Source organism: Struthio camelus, chromosome 12, assembly GCF_040807025.1.
Source record: "Struthio camelus isolate bStrCam1 chromosome 12, bStrCam1.hap1, whole genome shotgun sequence".
In the NCBI taxonomy this organism is placed as follows: Eukaryota; Metazoa; Chordata; class Aves; order Struthioniformes; family Struthionidae; genus Struthio; species Struthio camelus.
Genome location: NC_090953.1, coordinates 3,335,087 through 3,355,780, shown reverse-complemented (window position 1 = coordinate 3,355,780; position 20,694 = coordinate 3,335,087). Strand labels below are relative to the sequence as shown.

Below are 20,694 nucleotides of genomic sequence, written 5' to 3'. Positions count from 1 at the left end.
TAACAGTAAGACATGAGTCAACATGTGGATCATCAATATATCTGAAAATCCTGGTCAGTCTCAGTTAGGAAAAGGCTCCTAATTTCTCTTTTGGAAACACTCTGAGTAACAAATATACTGTATTCAACCTATATCTATTCCACACCTGTTCATTCAAACAAAGTCCCCTAAAAATAAAGAGGCCAGTCATCCAAATTTTTAGTGTCTAGCATAAAGGTGAGTACCTTTCTCAGATGCGGTAAAAACTAACTTCTGTGTGGCCATTCACATTCATAAGCATGTTTACTACACTTGAGAGTGGTAAGTGCTTGTCAGAGCAGACCTTAGGACAAGAATGCTTGTTGCACAGCATATAACAAATGGAATGAAAGACAATGGATACTATAGTCCAGAGAACACACTAATTATATTAATAAAATGAAAGCTTAAATTTTGAAGCTAATCCTGGGCTATCATTTATAAAAATTAACAGGGCATATTTAATTTAGGAATTGGCTAAAGCTTCTCTTCCCACTGCTGAAACCTCATAAATGAAATATACTGGATTGCTGCCCAGTGCGGAAATAAAAGTTGTGAATAATGTTTCTATCTCAATCATTGTCAGTGCTTTAATATTCCTAATTACTTTAAAAAGCTAAATATTCAATACAGGAAAAACCTTCTTTTTCTTTTATCTTCACTTGCAAGATTAGTGCAGTTTTACAAGAGTCATGGGATAGATTTGGTCCACAAGGCTCATCTGTACAGTGACAGCTTATCCTTTACTCTCCATTATTACACGGAGTGGAGTACTTACTACTGTATGTGTGCATGCACGTGTGTATAATGTCATGTCTACATGTACATGTCCATGCTATCATAGAGTTTTCTTATGTTCTTATTTTTTGTAATATATCCAAATGGGTATGCAGAGTATAAATACTCACTGGCTGTTAGGTTAAACATATCTATTGTTAAAAATAACCAAAGGATAAAATAAGTTCGTGAGATTCTAGACAATACTTTACAATTGAAGGTACTATTTTTATCTGGATTTAAAAAGGTATTGATAGATAGTTATTCAATATCTTATGCTGCCCAATTTTTTCCCTTGTCTACCTATCAGGCAATCCCAAAATGCTACTTCAAACCCCAAAGCACCGCCTTCCTTTTCATTCTCCTTTCTCCGTTCTCTCTCTACTGCCTCTTCTGCTGTAACTGGGGAGAGGCCAGCAAAGCTGTAGATGGAACACCAGTAACTTTCTTGAGCAAATTCCACCCTACTGACCTCAGCCTCTAGAGCTGTTCACCCCAAGTCATATTTAACTACTGTCCTCTTCAAGACTGTCAGTATTTCTAATGTCTCTCTCTATAGTTACTCTTTCTGTTATCTTTCTTCCTCATAACAATCGTATCTTTCTGCCTTGTAAAATCCCAGTCACTCTGGGAGAGAGGGAGGAACTAAAAGCAAAAGGAAGTGTTCATTCAGTAAATGACTCACAGCATCTTCCTAAATGCAGCTTTATTTACTCACCTGATGCACAAATAGACTTCATCTAACAAGTTTATTTCCATTGTGTCAGTACTGGATTGGGCCTACATTGCATAACCTCTCTGATGTTTATACTGGAAATAATGCCAGCTCCTTAGCATGAACTAATCGCACAGACTTAACTTCATCTTTACCAATTAAAAGAGTGTGACATACACCGCTTCTCCAGCTGAAAGAAACGATAGCCTCCAGTGTGAACTAATTTCACAGTAAAATGTGCAGAAGTTCCACCTCTACCACCACCCCAACCTCTGCAGTATATATATCAGTGTGTGAATTTCAAGTCAGAGGGTGGAATCTAGGCTTTATGAAGAGTGAATGCTCTTCAATAGGACAAGGATTCTGTCTAGAAAATATGCTTACCACCAATGTATTTAATGAAGAATGTGACATAGTTAAGATCAGAGAGAACAATTTCATAATAGAGCTATATTATCCATATTAACATTCCAATAACAGGACAGAAAGCATCCAGAGCATCTCCCACTGCATTTAACGTTTCTTTATAAAAACAAGCAAAAAGATGAAAGTCATTATCACTTTATCAGTAGCAAAGGGACAGTATCACAGATTAATGGTTGCAAAATAACCAACTGACAAGCCTCATTGTCCATTTAAAGCATCCAAGTTCAGAGGCCACTGCTTTGTTTCAGGCTTCCGTTTTTCACAGCAGCATGTATCTTTAATACATTTTTGTAATTTTTACTCACCACTAGAGCAGTCAGTACCTCCCCACCCTGGTTCACAATGACAAGTGTCAGGAGAAACGCATCTTCCATGCACACATTCCTCTGTGCAAAGTGCTATTAAGAAGAAACAATACACAGCAGTGTAAATATATTAAGTGTTTGGTAAACATACATTAAGTTATGCCTTGGAGAGCAATACTTTGTTTAAAAATATTAAACAAAACAAACAAAACAAACAGAATTCCTTGCAAGATTTAATTAATACTAAGTGACCAAAATAAAGTATAGGTCTCTTGATAGCAATAAACTCACTTGTCAGTTCAGCTCTTTGTAATGAAAAACTCTAACACCAGAAACTACTTTGGTTAGCAGTTTTGCTTCATAATAAAATTTTAACCAAATTGACACTTATGATTACTATAATTAGAGAACACCAGCTTCTACTACACTCAAGTTGATACAGTTCATAAGAGAAAAGGGAGCTCAGCTTTAAAAGTGTATTAAGACGTAAAACAGATCTGTAAAAAAACAGCTCAAGGAAAAGAAATAACTTTACCACATGATGCTGTATCTGTAAATGCAGCCTGGTCTTTTCAAAGACATTAAGATTCCTTAACTACAGTGCTCTACATCTTATTTGTCCAGATTAACGAAAGCTTAATCTCCTCCAGTTTCAAAATATGAAAAACTGGCTGTTTTTTCTGTCCTGCTTGCCAGTTGACTAGAGATATACACGGGAAATCTCCTTTTCTTCTATCTAAGTAAGAACGGCTCATGTACAATTTAAGATATTTCTTTTTCTGTGCTGCTTTGGTGTCAGATTTACCTTCCTATGTATATTGGCATGCTCATCACATATAAACAAATCCGGACAACACTGAATAAGTACTGTAAGTATGGAACCTTACTGCTTACTACCTTTTAGGGCATTGCCAAAAACTCAAGAGTGTCAGTGATTCAACCTGGCTATTAATTTCAAACATTTAATTTTCATCTAGACTAACATGTTTAAGGTAATTACAAATATGATGTAGCAGCGATGAAATCACTATATTAAAAGGGTTCCTATGTTTTTATATCCTGTGTTTTTACATCAGATGGGAATCACGGGCTCTACGCTTGCTCATCTGAGAACCGGCTGAAGCTGGACTGCAAAAGATTTATTCCAAGACAAGGATGAATCCATTCCTTTCTTAACAAGGTCAATAAGGCTGATTTTGGAAGTGTCTTTGTGCTGCTGTACTGAAAACTAGGCTGAACCACCCAATTTATTTTAAATTAGCCATCAAATAACCATCCTAAAGTTACTGACCACTGGACCTGGATATGAAATAGTTGTTACCACCCTTTTACTTCCCACTCTTGTGCATTTGGCCACTGGCCACTGTATCAGGCACTGTTTGGACTACCATACTGGGTCACATCTTGAATCTACACTCAGGCTGGCATCAAGGTCAACGTAAACATTTCTCTACCTATTCCATATTTCGGTCACCAGAGAACAAACCTAGAAGCCTATTCATAATATATTTAAATCCAAATTCAAATTAAAAGTGATCTTTTTATAATCTTAACTGTGGGACAAACCTTCCTGTTCTTTACCAATCAAATTGCACGTGACCAGTCATTAGAATGTTGCCTCATTATAACGATGACAAAACCTTTCTAGATTAGTCATTCCCCTTCTAGGTTCTCCATATGTCAAAACTGCAATTTATTCTTATTTCATATCTTGTGTTTAGATAGTATTGCAGGGGGCATGAAATATTGATAGCTAATTCTCTAGTCTCTAATTGTCCTAATCTTTTGTGCATTTATTTTACTTGAGTTAGGGTTTCTGAAGATAGTGAGGCATCCTAGTCTACAGATGTAAGATTAAATTCAAGATAGGACATTAGAAAAATGGGATTTTTCCATAAAGAAATATAAGCCTCATGCAATCATTTAAAAATCGTTGGTCATCTACGACAAGCAGAAGTCCAAACTCAAAATAGCCACAAAGTTACAGGTTGATATCGAAGTACAGTGTGGTAAAAGATGTACAATATGCTGGGATATGAGTACTTCGTACTTTGCTCTGTAGAGCTTTACCTAAGAATATGATTCTCTTCTCACTGGTGTAACTCCTACAAATTAATTTTATTAGAGTTAGCAAAACTGAAACTGAGATTTTTTCTGTTCCCTGAACGGACATTTACAATAATAGATCATTCCTTTATAAGTAAAACATGCAATGTTTTTATCCCTTTAACCAGACTATACTCTTGGGTCAAGGCATAATTTGTGAGCAAGAAGGTTGATGGTGGACTATTTCTTTTCTCTTCCAAATAACAAAGCTCCTGCTCATTCTTGGTCTAAATTTAGTTGATTTAGTCCCACAGCCATAACACACCTCATCTTAACTATGCAACATAAGTATGAAATAATAATGATTAATTAAGGTAATAACATTTTCTTAATTACTTGTCTATAGACAGAAGTGCTGACTTCTTTAATAGCGCTCCAATTCCTTGGGAAGTGTTATGTAAAACTTGTAAGCAGAACTCAAGATCCTATTCCTCATTCTAAATCAATCAGTGATATATGAATTACAAAAAGTACTATAGAGAATTGCATCTTTGGTTTTAGGTGTTTTGAAGTCCCTTACAGTTGAAGGTGGCAATCTTTAACGAGCAATTAAAGCGTCAAGAAAAGTAAAGACACTCCCTGGAACTGTGGGTACGCTCATCTCTGGTTTATTAAACTTGCTAAACAAGTAGCTATGAACTCACTAGAATATACTCATTTAAAGCTATGAAATTACATAGGACTAACCCCATATATGGGGGTTATCCCCTTTTTGATAGAAGCCATTTTACTGTAGGAGGCAAATAATCAGACTCCTGCCACTGTCTGATTTGAATCAGGTCTATAAAGGTCCATATAAAGAACAGATTAGGGTACTACTCTGAAGCTTTCCTATGGCAAATACAATTTCAAATTTCCCCATATAAAAGGGAAGTCTTGTCTTGCTCTAATCTTTAGAGCTTAAATTAATTTTTCATTCTATTAACATTCAACATAATAGGATACAATGGTCCCCAAGGCATTCTTCATAATATACTTTGTACAGTGGCTTGCAAATGATCTTACTAGTTAATGGAACTATAAAAATTACTTGCACATAAAGGTCAAGAAAAATAAAGGTAAGTATATACTTTCTGACACTGTCCTGTTCAACACACAGCTAACAGCCCTGAGAGTAAAGAAAACTTGCACTAATGCAAGTAATATAATTCCTCCCAGTATAATAGCCCAAGCAGTTCAACCTTTGGAATTCTAGGCTTTTTACGTCTGCATTTTCCTCTGACCAATTCTCTTGAACAATCCAGCACCTCATTGATCAGATTATTATTAGCATTCTTGGCATGAGTTTAAGATCAGTTTGTAGTTTGATTCAGCCTGGTAATAAAATGACCTACATCAAAGCCCTGCCAAAATGCCAACTTTGTAGCAATGCGTTTAGCATGAGTTATTTCACCATATTCAAGGTCACACAACAGCTACTCCTTATCATGGAATAAAGTCAACAAAATGGTTCTGTAACAATTCATTTGCTGATTATCACCTACTCACTTTGTAATTACAAACTTTGTAATTACAAACTGTGCTTTTTTTTAAACATATATGGCCAATCCTCAGTGAAATCTAGAGCGACTTTGTCTTCCTTGGTGCTGCATTCCTCTGTGTGTGGACCCAAACTATGATTCTGCAGGGTTTAATCCCATTGTATAACCCTATTTTATACATACTGTTATACTCTGCTTATCACTACTTTACCAACACATTGACTTCCAGTACTCCCTTAAGCAATGTAACTGACACCCGCCACAAATTGCCTTTTTAGTCTCTTTCCAGGAGTGAAAGTGCATTTAGAAAAGAGTTTCATTCTAGGAGAAGAATATGTAGTTTTTTAGCTTGGGAACGTTTCACTAGTTTGTCCAAAAATATAGCTTATGTATTTATTTCACAAAAGGCAGAGTCAAAAAAGATGTCTTGTGCTTGCAATGGAATATGGTAATGTTTACAGCGGTCCTTTGAACCCAGAGGAGTTCACAACCACTGATCCAACAAAGTCCCGATTCCCTCCTGCTTCAGCTTGTAGGACTTTGTTGTGCCAGAGAAGCAAAGTATCTTCAAAACAAAGATAAGTAAAATTACAAATTCTAAAGGAACCCAGGGGAGAAAGCAGAAAACAGGCCACATGCACTGCACTCATAGCAGTGTGCGCTCCTGAGGAGACAGGCTGGAGTGCTCTGTACTAGCTGGAGTTTCTGATTTCTGCAGGCTTTCTGCCCAGGGATTATAGTCCAGTACTGTAGCCCAGCCAGAAGGTGACGGAAAGCACAAATAACAGGAGCTATGTGATAGAGTGCTAGAACGCGAGAGACTCTCAAAGACAACTGGACATAACAGAAAACACCACTAGTTGAAGATATAGATGGTACTAGCAGAGAGAAATTCAAGCACTCTGCTGAACTACACGGAATGAACTAGTCTATTGTGACTGCACATGCGGCTAAAGGACGCAGCTCCATGACTGCAAGTTTTTCAAAATATCCTCCTTTTCTCTGCCCTACGTACAGCTTAGGTAGTCTCAGCCAGTTTTTCTCCATTACACACTGATCTCACCCAAACTCTGACCAGTTTAGTTTGTTTGCTGTGAACCAAAGGTAGACCTACATTTTATCTACACATTGCTAGTATTTGATTTCGGGTCATCTAACCACCTCACACTTTATCATTGTTGGACTCCACAGAGAAGAAATCTAATGGGCAAAGTGATGTTTTCCTTCGCTATTTAATAGCGGTCCCCTGAAACAATTTGGGCCATTTTATCATATTCTCCAGGTCCTGGGTGCCACTTTTAGGGGAAAGAGTATTTTTTCAGGTGAAGTAGCAGTTATTTCATGGTCAGTGGTTTCAGATAATGCAGAGAGGTCAAAGAAGATGAAGAAAGATGCTTGCCTCTTATCCATTATGAATCTATTCATTTAGGGCCACTCCGGTGGTTTCATTTTAATGTCCTGGACCGACTCCAGGCTGTGCTCAGTCTGGGATATTAGCTTCATTAGATAAGCCTGTAGTCAGCTTTTGGCTAGCCTCTCTTAGAATGTGTTCAGGAAAAGGAGGTTTGATAGTGGAAGAAAGATGACTACAGCTAATGCATCCAGGTAGGTTTTCCTTATTTTCAGAGTATTGCATATTTGAGGAAAGGAAGATTCTTTCTCTAAATCACTGACATTCAGTCAGAAATCATGCTCATTAGTTGGCTTCTTGGACATTTTTTTCAATGAGGCAGGATAATAGCTCTTTGCATTACTTTATACTTGTTTATGCGGTGATCACTTTAGGATTCATAAATTAGTTTGTCACCTTGGATAGCACTTCAATGCAGGGTTTAGCAGCCTTAACAGATGCCGGTGTGAAGAGATCTCAAAGTCTACACGGGCTTTGAGAAATTTATTGTTTCAGTGTATAACAACCCTTATTTTTCATCTCCCTCTTGGTACCCAATGAAAGGATTAATGAAAAATACAAAAATAAGGAGATCAATTCGAACAAAAAAAAAAAAAGAGATTGACACAGACTGCGTAACAGCAATGGGTCACAAGATCAACTCCTTTTCTTGGTGCTGTGATGCTATTACATTTTCTGGTAGAGCTGGAATTAGAGACTGTGTGTCCATGCCGTTGGATCAGAATCAGTGGTCTTTCTTGTTGGCTGGGATATGGGGAGTTTCTGAGCGCTGTCTTAGTGAGATATTGATCTGTTCAAGATAGCACCTAGGTTGTGTTATCCTCAGTCTTGACACCCTGCCAAAGCTTAAGGAGTAGGCTGTGCCAGAGATGACTTGTGAAAGTCTAAAATAAGAGAACTGAGGACATACATTTTGAGGATTTTGTCTTCTCCCAGGAGAAGAATCTGACATATATCACTGTCATCATTGACAAAACGTCAGAAAATCTTTATTCGGATCCGTTAGGAGGTGAAGATTTGTTAATAAGCATAAAACCTACATTAGTTTCAGCTCAGATTTCTATTACCACATAAATGGCAATCTGGGGCTCTGATGACTAATGAGAAGATGAATTCAGGGACACCCACATTCTTGTCATGGCTGAGCATCTCAGATGGATGACACAGGCTACTGTACATCTCCGGCTATCATTCAAGCCAGGCTTCTCTGTTTCAGAGTCTCAGAACCTTCACAAGGGAGATGTTCATACTTTACTGATTACTGGAGGATCTGGCACTGATGAGAATCTAGTTTAGTCCATGTTGCAACATATTACCTGCTGTAGGCTTTCCCCTGGGGAGTGGTTAGGAAGGCAGACTGTGTCAGGGAAAGGTTAGGGTAGAGAAAAGCCCCTTCTACTCTCCGTAAGAAAAACAAGACCTGTTGAGCACCTCTTCGAATTGCAGTCTGGTTGGGTCCTCGGAACAGCTGAGCTGTAGCAGCACGCCCCTGAGAAAGGAACGGCATAACAGCAACGACCATAAAAATAGCGCCATTGACAGAAAAAGAGGAAAAGTTTAGAGCACTGCAAAAAGAGAGGTCAATGGGTGTCACACATTTAGTAGACTTGAAATAAGTTCTTTGTGTTATTTTGATGCCTCATTGACTTCATCTGCTCTAGTAGAGAAGAAATGGGAGATAGTACTTGCCATTTAATCATGTCTGAACAAGAGCTGAAAAGCAGCCTCCTTGTAGCAGCAAAGGTCAGAAGAGCAGAACTGGGGTCAGTAAGCCAAACTGCTTTGTAACTTTGGTTGTGTGAATTAACAAAAGAGCTTTGCAGTGCTTCGCAGCTCAAAGAAGGAATTGTCGGAAGACACTGCAGGACACTGAGCAGTCAAGTGCATCTGCACTGCAAAGTGGGCAGGTTATAAGGCTGGGCAAAATCAACATTAATCCCTGGGTCTGTAGGTGAAGTCTAAATCACAACCAAGCCCAGGCAACAGGATTTCTGTGAAGGCATGGGGGAGCTAAGGCTGAAAACCTAGGCAGATTCTGCAATGAAGACAAAACATCTATGTCTAATGCCCAATTTCAATGAACCATGACTAACATCAAACATAAAGGAAAGTCTTCAGACCAAGGTCATGGTATGGCTCTTGTTACCCCAACGCTCCATGTGGACCAGGTGGTACAAACCCCTGAACTTGCTCTGTGGAGTGAAGAGAGATATTCTACCTTCGGGTGAAATCCTGACCACTCTAAGGTAAGTTTCACTCTCAGTAAACCTACCATCTCTAAGGCTCAGTCTTCCTCCCTGACAAATCACAGCAAGAGACTCTGAGCTCAAAGAGAGCTCTTTGGAGATCAGTTAAATATTGAGAACTGTTGATCGCTTAAGGCCAGCAACTGATTCTATACATTTTCTGCCATTGCTTCAACTAGAAATGATCATTCCTTCCTACCATGTTGAGGCAAAAGACTTACGCCAAGATCAATTCTGCTAATCAATTGTCTAATACAATGTTATTCTATGGGATTATTTTCAATATTTAACATTTTCTGGTAAATGATTTCCCATTGCCTCACTGCAGGGTTCAAAACAATCATTACCACTAGTTTAAACTGTTAATGAGGTTAAGAGAGATGCTGAATCAGCAGAGCACAATCTATGACCCAGGAAAGCTTTTCTCCTCCTTTTCCCTCCCGACTTTCCCCTCTTCCTTTTTGGTAAATTGAGCAACTCTTTCAAACAACTTGTAGAAAACACATTTTCATAAGCTAGTTTTCTCCTGGAATTTGATACATCTAACTAGCAAATTTAATGCAAATTTGTCACAAATTGCACTTTCTGTTGCACCTTTAATAAGAGAGCTACTGTCTTTTTGTAAGTGATATAGTAGAAATATTAACATCTACTCTTAAGCACTCTCTCTGCATTCCCAGGTGTGATCTAGCAGACCACATTCCACCAAAACTCACTCACAGTCAAAAAATGATCTGTCAGCACAAGGCTCAGTTTCTTCTGAGGACAGAAGAGGGAAGAAGCAGCTCTCCCTCCTGTACTAAAACCAGTGGAAGAGCTCTCCAGTCCTCCTGCTCCTGACCTTGGGGGAATTCTTTTTGTTGCCTTAGTGAGTGAAATTCTTGCCAGGCTGGGGAATATGAGAGAAGCTGGTACCTAACTAAGATTCCTGGGCACCTTTCCTACTAATAGATGGAGAAGCAGCCAAACCTAATGCAAGAGGAACAGGCATCATTTGATCTCCCAAACTACCTGTGATAGCAGCGGACTGCTGGAGGATGACCATTCTCCAATAGCACTAGTCACTCATAGCTATGGGCATCTTCATCTACAACTACATCTTCATCCACATCTGGGCTCTCCTACGAGACATGCTGGAATACAAAGCCAGTGCCCAGTTGAGAAATACAAAGTTAAAAACTAGCTAAGAATAGCAAGTCAGAAATAAATAACATTCCCAGTCGAGTATAATTTTCTATTGGCTTGCTTCAAATCGTAGTTACCTCTGCTTTCTTACTATGGCAGTATCACTCAAATAGACTGAGAACGGAAGGGTTCCAACACTGGCTGAGCACCTGTTTGATTTAAACAGTGATGAGCGAAGCACAGAGGATAACGTCTAAGTAAATGACCTATTATACAAAAAGCACTTATAACATCAAATGCACAGGGCTGGATTCTCAGATGTGCTACAACAAACACAGTGAGAGAGACATGAGTCGGACTTGGGCCTAAATAGTCTAATTCAACAACAAAGCCATCTAGCCTTGTTCTCCGGAATTCAGCTAAAAATCATAGTATTTGCATATTTTGTTACAGGTTATCCCCTAGGGCATTAAGTGAATTTTTTTGTGTACAAATTCCATCACCTTCCAGCTCCTATGAAATATTTATTTTTGGAGCTGGTAGCATTGTCACACGTCCATAGCTCTCTGATTACTGACTTGCTCTGAATTATGGGTCTTAGGCCAAGAAAATTTCATTTTCTGTCAGTAAATGACACAGCTCCCCTGTTGATTGATTTTCATAGGTAAATAACATATACTGTGTATGTAAGTGAGGACAGGTGCCTCTAAAATGTTGTTTATACAAGATCAAAAGTAGGTAGATCAAGATATCTGGACTGCATGATAGTTCTGGCCATCTTTGCTGTGCAATACAACACCTAATAAAACTAAATCTCTCCGATTCCCCCTAGATGACTTTTAGTCCTGTAGCATATTGAATAAAGTATTGATTTTTCAAACAAGATCTCTCTTCATTCTTACTCCAAATTTCATCAAGCCAATCTTACAAAAATCCTTTTCTTTGTTTCTCACCAAAATATGATGAATATGGACAAATTTCTAAAGGCAAACTTGTCACTGAGGCCAGGCTATTACATGGCATGGGCCCTAGAGGGACAATGCCTTTCAGATTTCATTTCAGATCAAGCCACGTGCCGCAAATGAAGGCCACCCTGATGAAATCAAGGACAGAAGTGTAGTCTGTTTGAAGATCATGTTACTGTATGATGTACACTAACATTACGGGGAATGAAATATTTAAATGCAGACAATACTGTCACTTTTCAAAAGGAACCATAGCAATGGATCACCTGTGTTTCAGAGTTATGCATTGAAAAGAACTGCAAAAAAGACCCAGGAAATAAATTATTGTATAATAACAGGGCTGATTCTAATCTCAAGCCACTAATTTAAAATTTCTGTCACCAACTCTAGACTGCAGAAGGTCAGCTGATTTCAGGATCAAGCTGAATTTCTCAGTAATGACTAATTGTCCAGAGAAATTTCCTGCTAATGAGACATAGTAAAAAGTATTCTCTGATTCTTGTGATTCATACTGTTGCTTGAAAATAGAAGAAGGAACTCGGAAATAAAAACTTCTAACTACACTGTCAGAAGCTATTGAATGCCTTTCAGGATGCCTACCCTTTACTATAATGCAAATGTTAGGTAGTACTTGCATAAACAAAACTGTTACGCAGTATTTTGGGCAAAAAATGATCGTTATGGACCATTTTAATGATGAGTTTAAAAGGAATTCCATTTAAATTGTAGACTTCCATAGAAACTGACACTTGTGAATGTAGATGGAGTGATATCAGATCTTGAACTACATGCCAGTGAGTATTTGCTTCAGTAGAGCTACTGTAAGTACTATGTTGCTGTAAGTGAAAGTGTACTGTTATTTGCTATAATGAATATCAGATTTACTTTCTTTGAAAGAATGGTTATAAAATCTTTTATATACAGTTTCTTTTTTCTTAAGCGGAAATAATCTATTTGACTCTATCTATATACTTAAGTTGTAAGCTTTTTCAAATACAGACTATCTTTTAGTAATATTTGCATTAGCATATGGGCTTCTGGGCATTACAGTAATACAAGTAAATCACAGCATTCAGAAAAGAAAAATTGTGATTAAAAGAAGGAAAGCTTTGGGATTAAACAGATTGAAAATGTCTCTCAACTTACTGCATTAGAGACAATGAGGTTTGCAAAAGTGAATATCTGTGATAGAAATACTGAGCTTAAGATAAATTATTCAAAAAATGCTTTATGATCAAATTTGTGATGCACTGAATTTTCAGGAAAAGTTTCCTTGGGGAGCCTTAAGAAACAGATATTAAAGTGAAAAGCATGTGCAACAATATAATACACAAATATAAAGTGGAATGTTATCATCCTATAAGAGAAAGAAAAAGGCAATGTCTATGTAAACAGTCAAAGAAGAATATCTGGTTCTAGAGCAAGCAGCCACGGCAGGTTCTTGGTTAGAAAAGCACTGTCTCCTGATTAGCCTTTTTGATATCTGATCAATGCGCTTACACAGCACTGGCCTATGAAGTATTAACAGATGCTTGTCAAGTTATCAGACAACATCATCCTCTTCTTTCACTGAGAACAACTAGGGAACCAGAAACAAACACTGGTTTGTCAGCTGGCTCTATTGCAAATCTAAAATTGCCATCTATGTGCACTTTAGGCATCTTGAGTTCACTCTCACTAGCCATTTTGCCCCATCACACTCTTTTAGTTTTTTTTCTTTTAACCTCATACAAAATTCCTGCTGTTTTGCTTCACTATTACCCACTTCACTAAAGCAGCCCTTGTGAATGTCTCAGGAAGATGCTATGCTATATGAAACTCCATTAAGAATTAGTACATCCAAATGAAACTGCAACTCAGCCTGCAATTCAGTTGTTTCTTTGATAGCAACAGCCGACACTTCTTACTCTTGCAGTGTTTATTGCTTCTCAGAAATAGTGTATATCCCGAATTCCCAGCTAAGCTGATGGAAGCTGTAGTGATCGACATCTTTGAAAGTCATGTTCCCCATGCAAAAGTATGGTTTCAATAGGAAAAAGGTTATTTACTTGTTTTCTAAAGCCTCCCAGTGATCTTCTGCACAGTTTGGTACCTTAATACTTTTTACACTTTGGCTCTAAGCGATTTGTGCTTCAGAGTTGCAGGTGTTCTATTTTACCAGATACGATTACTTTCTACAAATTGCGAAGACTTGTTATAGAAGAGTACTATCTATTTGCATTAAGCTACATAGTAGCTGACCTATTTTTACCGGCTATCACATATGCATCAGAAATGGATGCAGCTGCAAAAGTGATGGGAAGTCTATAGAATAATATATGTTTTTCCTACCATGGGAGAGGGAGTACATTCCACACAAGGCAAAGTTAATGAGGGAATGAGGGGAACTACAACTCCTTAAACTCCCACTCTGTAAGTCCACTCCTGTGTATTAGCCAGCATATGAGAAAACAGCACTGATACATGGTATAATGTTTCATGCAGCAGGCTTATCTGGTATTCTTACCATGAATGTCAATGGTATTTAGGAGGACCAGTAAGAAGAAGTAACCATTTCAGATAATCAAAGTAATCAAAAGGTCACGTGAAAGATATTTACATGTTATTTACAGAAGAAAGCAGTGCACGTAATTCTAACATGCAACCCACGGGCCAAATTCAATCAGTGAAATAGTTTCAGCCAGTCTCACTCCCTTGACGGAGTTAGGGAGTAGCTGAACTACAAGCAAATGTTCCCAAGTAGCCAGATACCTCCCCCTGCCTGCAAGTTTTACATATTCAGGGCAACCATGGCCGTTGCTATAGATGGCTGGGAAAACAGAGAGCGGTAGGAGCAAGGCCCACAGACCCAGACCCAGCTTGGATGGCCACCAGCACTACTCCAGCCTTTCTCAGGTTCTTAAGTTAGTAAAAATAATTGAAAAGACTGGTTCACATATTTTCAAACTAGTCTCTTGTCCCTATTAAAACTAAGAGGCACAAAGACCAAAAAAGCACAAGGAAATTTCATGCGTATCCTATTGATGAGTATGTTTTCTCAACTATAGCATGGCTATATTAGGCTATTATTCTATTGTATGCACTTCAGACATCCTTGTAGTGACATTGATTCATTTTTATTTATGGTTTCAGTCTTATAAGGTGACTAGAAATGAGGGAAGTGGGGCAAGCGGTGCTTAGACCTGGCACAAGTTATAGTAGCTCTTTCATTCAGTCAACAAGGACTCTGCCTGAGAATCATCCCCCACAGGTGACAGCTTCGCTGATGGTTAGAGCTGCTCTGTGACAAGACCCTGTGACTGGGCAGGGGAGGGTAACAGCCAGAGAAAAATACAATGGAAGGAAGTGAAAAAGGTGTTAGCTCAGATTTTGTACGTATACCAGGAGCCCTTTTTAAAGGAGCTCCTTTTTAAAGGATTTAGGTTACTCTTTTCCTTCTCTCTCTCGCTCTCTCTCTCTCTTTTTCCCACCTCCTTTTTTAATAGTCTTTACAAATTCTTCAGAACAAAAGAGAAATAAATCTATTAAATGGGAGAAGGATGCAAGTGAGTGATCAAGAAAATAACTTTAATTTTAAACATGATTCATATATCCTTCTGCTTTCTGACCTTATTCATTTCAGGATGCTAACCCAGCTCCCCACACATCTGGACTCTTCATGAACTTTGGAGGGAGAAATATTCTGAAGGCATAGAAGAACTCCAGAAGATGCTAAAGGGCAAAAGTTCTGTGCGTAAATGTGCTGAAGAGCAATTCATTCATGTATCTTGTTTTTATACGTCTATGCAAGAGAATGGATACCACCATCATAGGAGGAACCGAGCCGCTTAGCTTAACATAGCTACCATAGATTAGCGCTGATGCCCTCCACCTCATTCAGAAGCAGGAGGAGGACAGGGACCAGAGGTATTAAAGAAGTTTTGTAAATGAGGAGGAAGTAACTGAGGATGTCCCCCAAAGATGGTGGACCTGGGCTGAACTATATATAGCAGTGAGGGACCAACCCGCCTTCGCTAAAATTGGACAAATTAATGGACTAAATTTTGTATAGCTATTTATCTGAATTCAGCAATGAATTCACATCCGTGATTCCTGTGTCTTGTTTCTGAGCCTGCTGAAGCTTCCAGGCATCTGGGATATTAGCATGAATACTCGTGAGCACCCCTGGATCCAAGACCTACTGCTGTGTCCACATTCCCAGCATCCTTTTATACTCACCAAACTAAGACTGCCCGGAGCAGTCAGAAACGCTTTTTTACTGCTAATCTATAGAGCAACAGTCAAGATCTTTTTCCGACTAACAATAATACCAGTATAATTTTTCCTCTGATATTTATTAAGCTCCTTGAGACACTGCATAGCTTCAGCATAACTTCTGGTTTTGTGCTGTCCTCATTCCCCTGTATGAACATTTTGCTTCTTCTCCTTCTACTGCATTTTTTCCATAAGTCAGTCCTTCCCTTATTCTATTGCAACTCTCCACTAACAACTCTGTAAATCCATCAGCATCCAGAAGCTGACTGCAAATAAATGATCTATGGGAGATGAGAATTGATTTTTGCACCTTACCATCAAAGAGGTATCTTTAGTCTAAATAATTTCCTAGTGTCTTTATCTATGCCACAGTATGAACTGACCCACTCAGAAACTTGGTCCTCCTCTTCCTGTCTAAATATACCTGCCTTCCAAGGTTCTCAAAATGAATAAGCACGGCTTCTGCTGGTTGCAAGGCTATGAACTACTCCATAACTGCAAGATAAAATAGAGAAGACTGATTTCAGCAGGACAACTGAGAACTTCCTTAGCTTACAGAGTGAGCGTCTGAGGGATGTGAAGCAAATTAGCTAGGATGCACAGAAGTTCTTTTTGAATTTTTTTTTGAATTTTTTGTCAATAACTAGACCTTAGAAGGGTCCAGTTGACATAGGAGAACTTATATGAAATTTTATGGAGGCTAAGTGAGAAACCCTGAGATTATAGCAAAGCCTGAATGCAGTCTGGATTAAATCGTTAACTTACAGAGCAGAATTACATTCTGTAATATGGTATATCAGACATTGGCATATGGCCCTCAGGTTACACTCAGCTGTATGATAGCAAATGTGGCAGAAGATGAGTACAGATAATCAGTTCTGCTCTATGATGCTTCTGTTCTTTATCAACCCAGCTGCTCATTTAATAAAGAGAACAGGGATTCTTCCCAGTCACCATGTACCAGTAAGACTACTATTACTACTTCTACTATTAGAACTACAGTTTCTTAGTTCCTGTGAAAGTTTCCCCTCATATGGGGCACACAGGATCCAAGTTATTTTCCCTACCTTACTTAGTGGGAAAAGATAGATGGAATCATCTCAAATGCATATAAAAAGAGGAATTTCAAAAAGTGTCACCTACTGTCATTTCAGTTCTACAATTAAAAGTGCTATATGCAGAATGGCATACATCTCAGGTCAGAAAGAGAAAAAGGAAGAGAACGTCCCCTGATACAAAGAATCTATGTACAGCTATATCATTTCCCTTAATTTATGTTGCATTATTGATGAACGGAATGCTGTACTTGAATAATGTTACAGTAAGGCTCTTACAAAAAGCACTAGCACGAGTTGTAATGTATGTCTATAAAGATAAGAAAAATATATTTCCTAAGTCCAGCAGGTTTCAAACAATATACGTTCAGGTTATAGGAATGCTGGCCAAGAGAAATTTAAAATCGAGGTAAGAAGTGGGGGACAATATTTCTTCTAAAATGTTAACAAGCTACTGCCTTATAAAGTTAAAATAATCAACAAATGTGACAAACAAGCAAACATTATGAATATTCAGGTTGTTTAAACTGCTGATTCAACATTTTCTAAGCGTGCAACTTTTGCGCTGATCACATAAGCTATTATTTTTGTTTTCATCCTAAGTGCACTTGACTGTGGTGTTGGTGTGTTCTTGTAACATATGCATTGAATTGTAAGTATTGTAATTCATACAGATGGCAGGAAGCTTTCGAATTGTTGCTTCTATAGTACAGATGTTTAACAATTTAGCCATATGGCTCCAATAAAGCAGCCTTTTCAAAGGCTACAAAAACTACACTAGACATGCAACCTTGTAAATCTGAATGCAATCCTGAGGTATGAATTTTCATAATACTAAAATATAAAAACATGCACTGTACTATGAAGTTTGCATGTCTATTAAGAATTACACCATTTATGGAACACTATTTAAAATCCTACATCCTATTAATATAGAAATCAGCTCCCAATTTTGCATAATTTCACTAAGCTAACTATTAAAATAACTTCTGCATTTGTTTTTTAAGTTCATGACAGATGTCAGATACAACCTCATTGACAGGAAGGGCAAATAACCACATGCAAATATAATAATGTCCCTAAAGTCCGGCCTTGGCACACTACCACTGTAGGTGACAGACTGAGATTCAACCAGCGAGACCAAGAATTTCTCTATAAAAAGAGCTGTCAAAGAAACTAAGGAGCCCTCATGACGGCTGTGGCAATTATTACGTGGAAAGCTGAATGTTGAGAAACAATCTGAGATCAATACTATCTCGACCAAGAAAAGAAAGAACCATGAAATGGTCAATTTATAACACAACTAAATTTTGCCAGGTTTGAATGACGGAACAACGCTACCAAATAAGATTGTTAAATCATTAATCCTGTTACTATTAAATTCTGTCACATTGCATAGATTTATACATTAGAAAGAGAACGCATGGCACAAGAAGAAAAAATAGTACTGTTAAAAACTAAAATACTCTCCATCTATGAAGAAAAGGTGAATTCCCAACTTTGTGTTACTTTTTTTCAAGGTTGTTTTTTTCTGCCAAAGAGTCAGATATAATTAGATGCTGCTTGCTGTCCCATCTTCCTTTTTTCTGATGCTTGGGTCTCTGACCCTTTTGTTACCCAGAACAAACTTCTCTTTTATATAAATCCATGGTGCAATAATAAGATTAAAATGGACAGATTGAACAAAGCACTGGTCTCTCAGACAAAAAGAGTGTGTTCTCAGACAAAAATATCCATTTAGTATATAGGGGCTCTTTCCACCTGATGTATTTTTAAAGGGAAATATTCAATTGGCATCTACTCAGAGGGTAGATCCACAAAAGAGCCATGTAATATTCTTTTCTTTTTTTTTTTTAAGCAGTAAAGAAGTATTCAGAGATGTTTTATCTACCACAGATACTAATCTAGGCAGGGAAATTAAAAAATATCCTTATGGAAACTTTGTAGGGTGGTCAAACTGTGTAGTTGTTTAAAAAAAAATTCTGCAGTTTATGCATTTGCTTTGCCAAAAGCTTACCTTAGCAAACAAAGTATAGTAAATCATAGTTGCTCTGATTTACTACCAAGAGTATGCTGTTTGTTTTCAGGGAGAGCTCAGTGAAAAGCTATGTCATGTATAAACACATTCAGAGAAGGGGAGAATCATTTCACAGAACTACCAGAACAGCAGCAACCATTTCTAAGACATTAATGGGAAAAAAATGCAGACGTACATTTGCAGAATTTTTCATGTTCATTTACTTTGAGTATTATATACCACTGCAAAATATTCCAAGTCCTTCATAGGCACAAAGAAGACAGTTTCATACTTCAAAACTGTTTAGCCTAAGTACCAATAGACGAGGTAGATTTATAATTTGCCAGTTAAAAATTTAAACTATTTGATCATGTGTCTAACTTCCACATTTCAGGGGGCAGTAGCACAAGGAGATACCAAAAGTTAGGAGAAGACACTGGAGAAGGAATGGCAGAGCAAAAGGCCCTGGGTTAACCTGATCATTTAGAACTAAATAGGATAGATTTTATCAGTTCTAATAAATTTAGGAAGTCCCAGCAGGAGGACAAAATTAAAAACATATAACTGACATGCCTTTAAAAAGATAGTAAGCAAAAAGGGAGAAGATCAAAACAGTAGCTGAAAGCCTTCACTCTTGCTTTAAAATCCAAGAGAGAGTCATTAATAGAGATTTAAACTCAGCCTTGACTAGTCTAAACATGTCACTGTTAATTACAAAGCTATTTAACTTTTGCAAAAAATAAAGGCTGCTATTAATGAAGGAAGAACCAATTAGCCTTTAATCTACACTGTTTTTTAATCAAACTTTCTTTTGATCATCAGATTCACTGCGGGATGTATTCTCTCCTCCCCTTGTTGTAGTAGCTCCCATGATTGCTAATGGAATAGATGTTAAAGGGCTGGCTGAGTGAGGAGAACCTGCTCTGCAGGGCTGGAGCTTCCTTTCTCTGGTGCCAGTGGGGCTCAGAGGAAGGACTCTCATCTCCAACCTATGCCGCTCTGCAGCAGCACAGGCAAGTGGAATGATTTTGATGGTGTCTCCTGCCCTTCCTCTTGTAGCATTTTCCATTAGGGGAACAGGCACCGAACGTGTCTAGAGCAATGTGGGATAGGACTACTAGACTACCTTATTAGAAATTAGCAAAAAACATCATTTTAAAGAAAAGAAAGAATTGGGAAAGGGAAGCTAGGGAAAGAGATAAAAGCAGGGAGGGGCCACAAGGAATGAAAATTGAAATCATTCTTTGCAGCCGCCAGTGAGTAAGGGGAGAAATTGCTTGTTAGAGAAGGAATGTATCTTGAAAAAAATACAGAGGTAATGGGACCAGGGCTTGATGTGTTACACATAGAAGAGATGAGATGGGAAAAGGAGGGATCGCATTAGCTAAATACCATTGTGCCTCCAAACTGTTGGCTGCACAACAACCAACAACCCTGGTTGCTGGGTCAAAGGTTTGTTTCTTTATTTGTTTGCTTTGCTGTGAAAGAATGAGGCTACTTGTGGTACCAAAACAATAAGACCAAGTACACTACTATCAATCATGATGGAGAACTTCTTACTTTACATCATTTTGCTCTTGGGTGCACTTGCTGCTCAGACCTCCAAGGAATGAGGATACATGGAAAATGTTCCTGAGGCATATACTTTGCATTCATGACCATGCAGATAATGAAATATAAGAATCTGACTCTTGCACATGTAACCCACAGAGAGAATAAGTATCATTTGCACTGTGTCAAACATGAAACTCCTTTTCTGATCAGATACATGCTGACTGTTCTGCATTAGCAAA

At 38.1% G+C, this 20,694-nt stretch overlaps 1 protein-coding gene across 15 annotated transcripts in view; it reads right to left on the bottom strand.

Annotated features, from left to right (window-relative positions):
- Positions 1–20,694, bottom strand: part of MEGF11 (multiple EGF like domains 11) — a 279,056-nt gene that overhangs the window by 177,589 nt on the left and 80,773 nt on the right. For all 15 annotated transcript variants that reach the window (XM_068958591.1, XM_068958594.1, XM_068958589.1 and 12 more), the window contains one exon: positions 2,242–2,334. In XM_068958591.1, the coding sequence (XP_068814692.1) occupies positions 2,242–2,334 (93 nt within the window). The remainder of the gene's footprint in view (positions 1–2,241; positions 2,335–20,694) is intronic.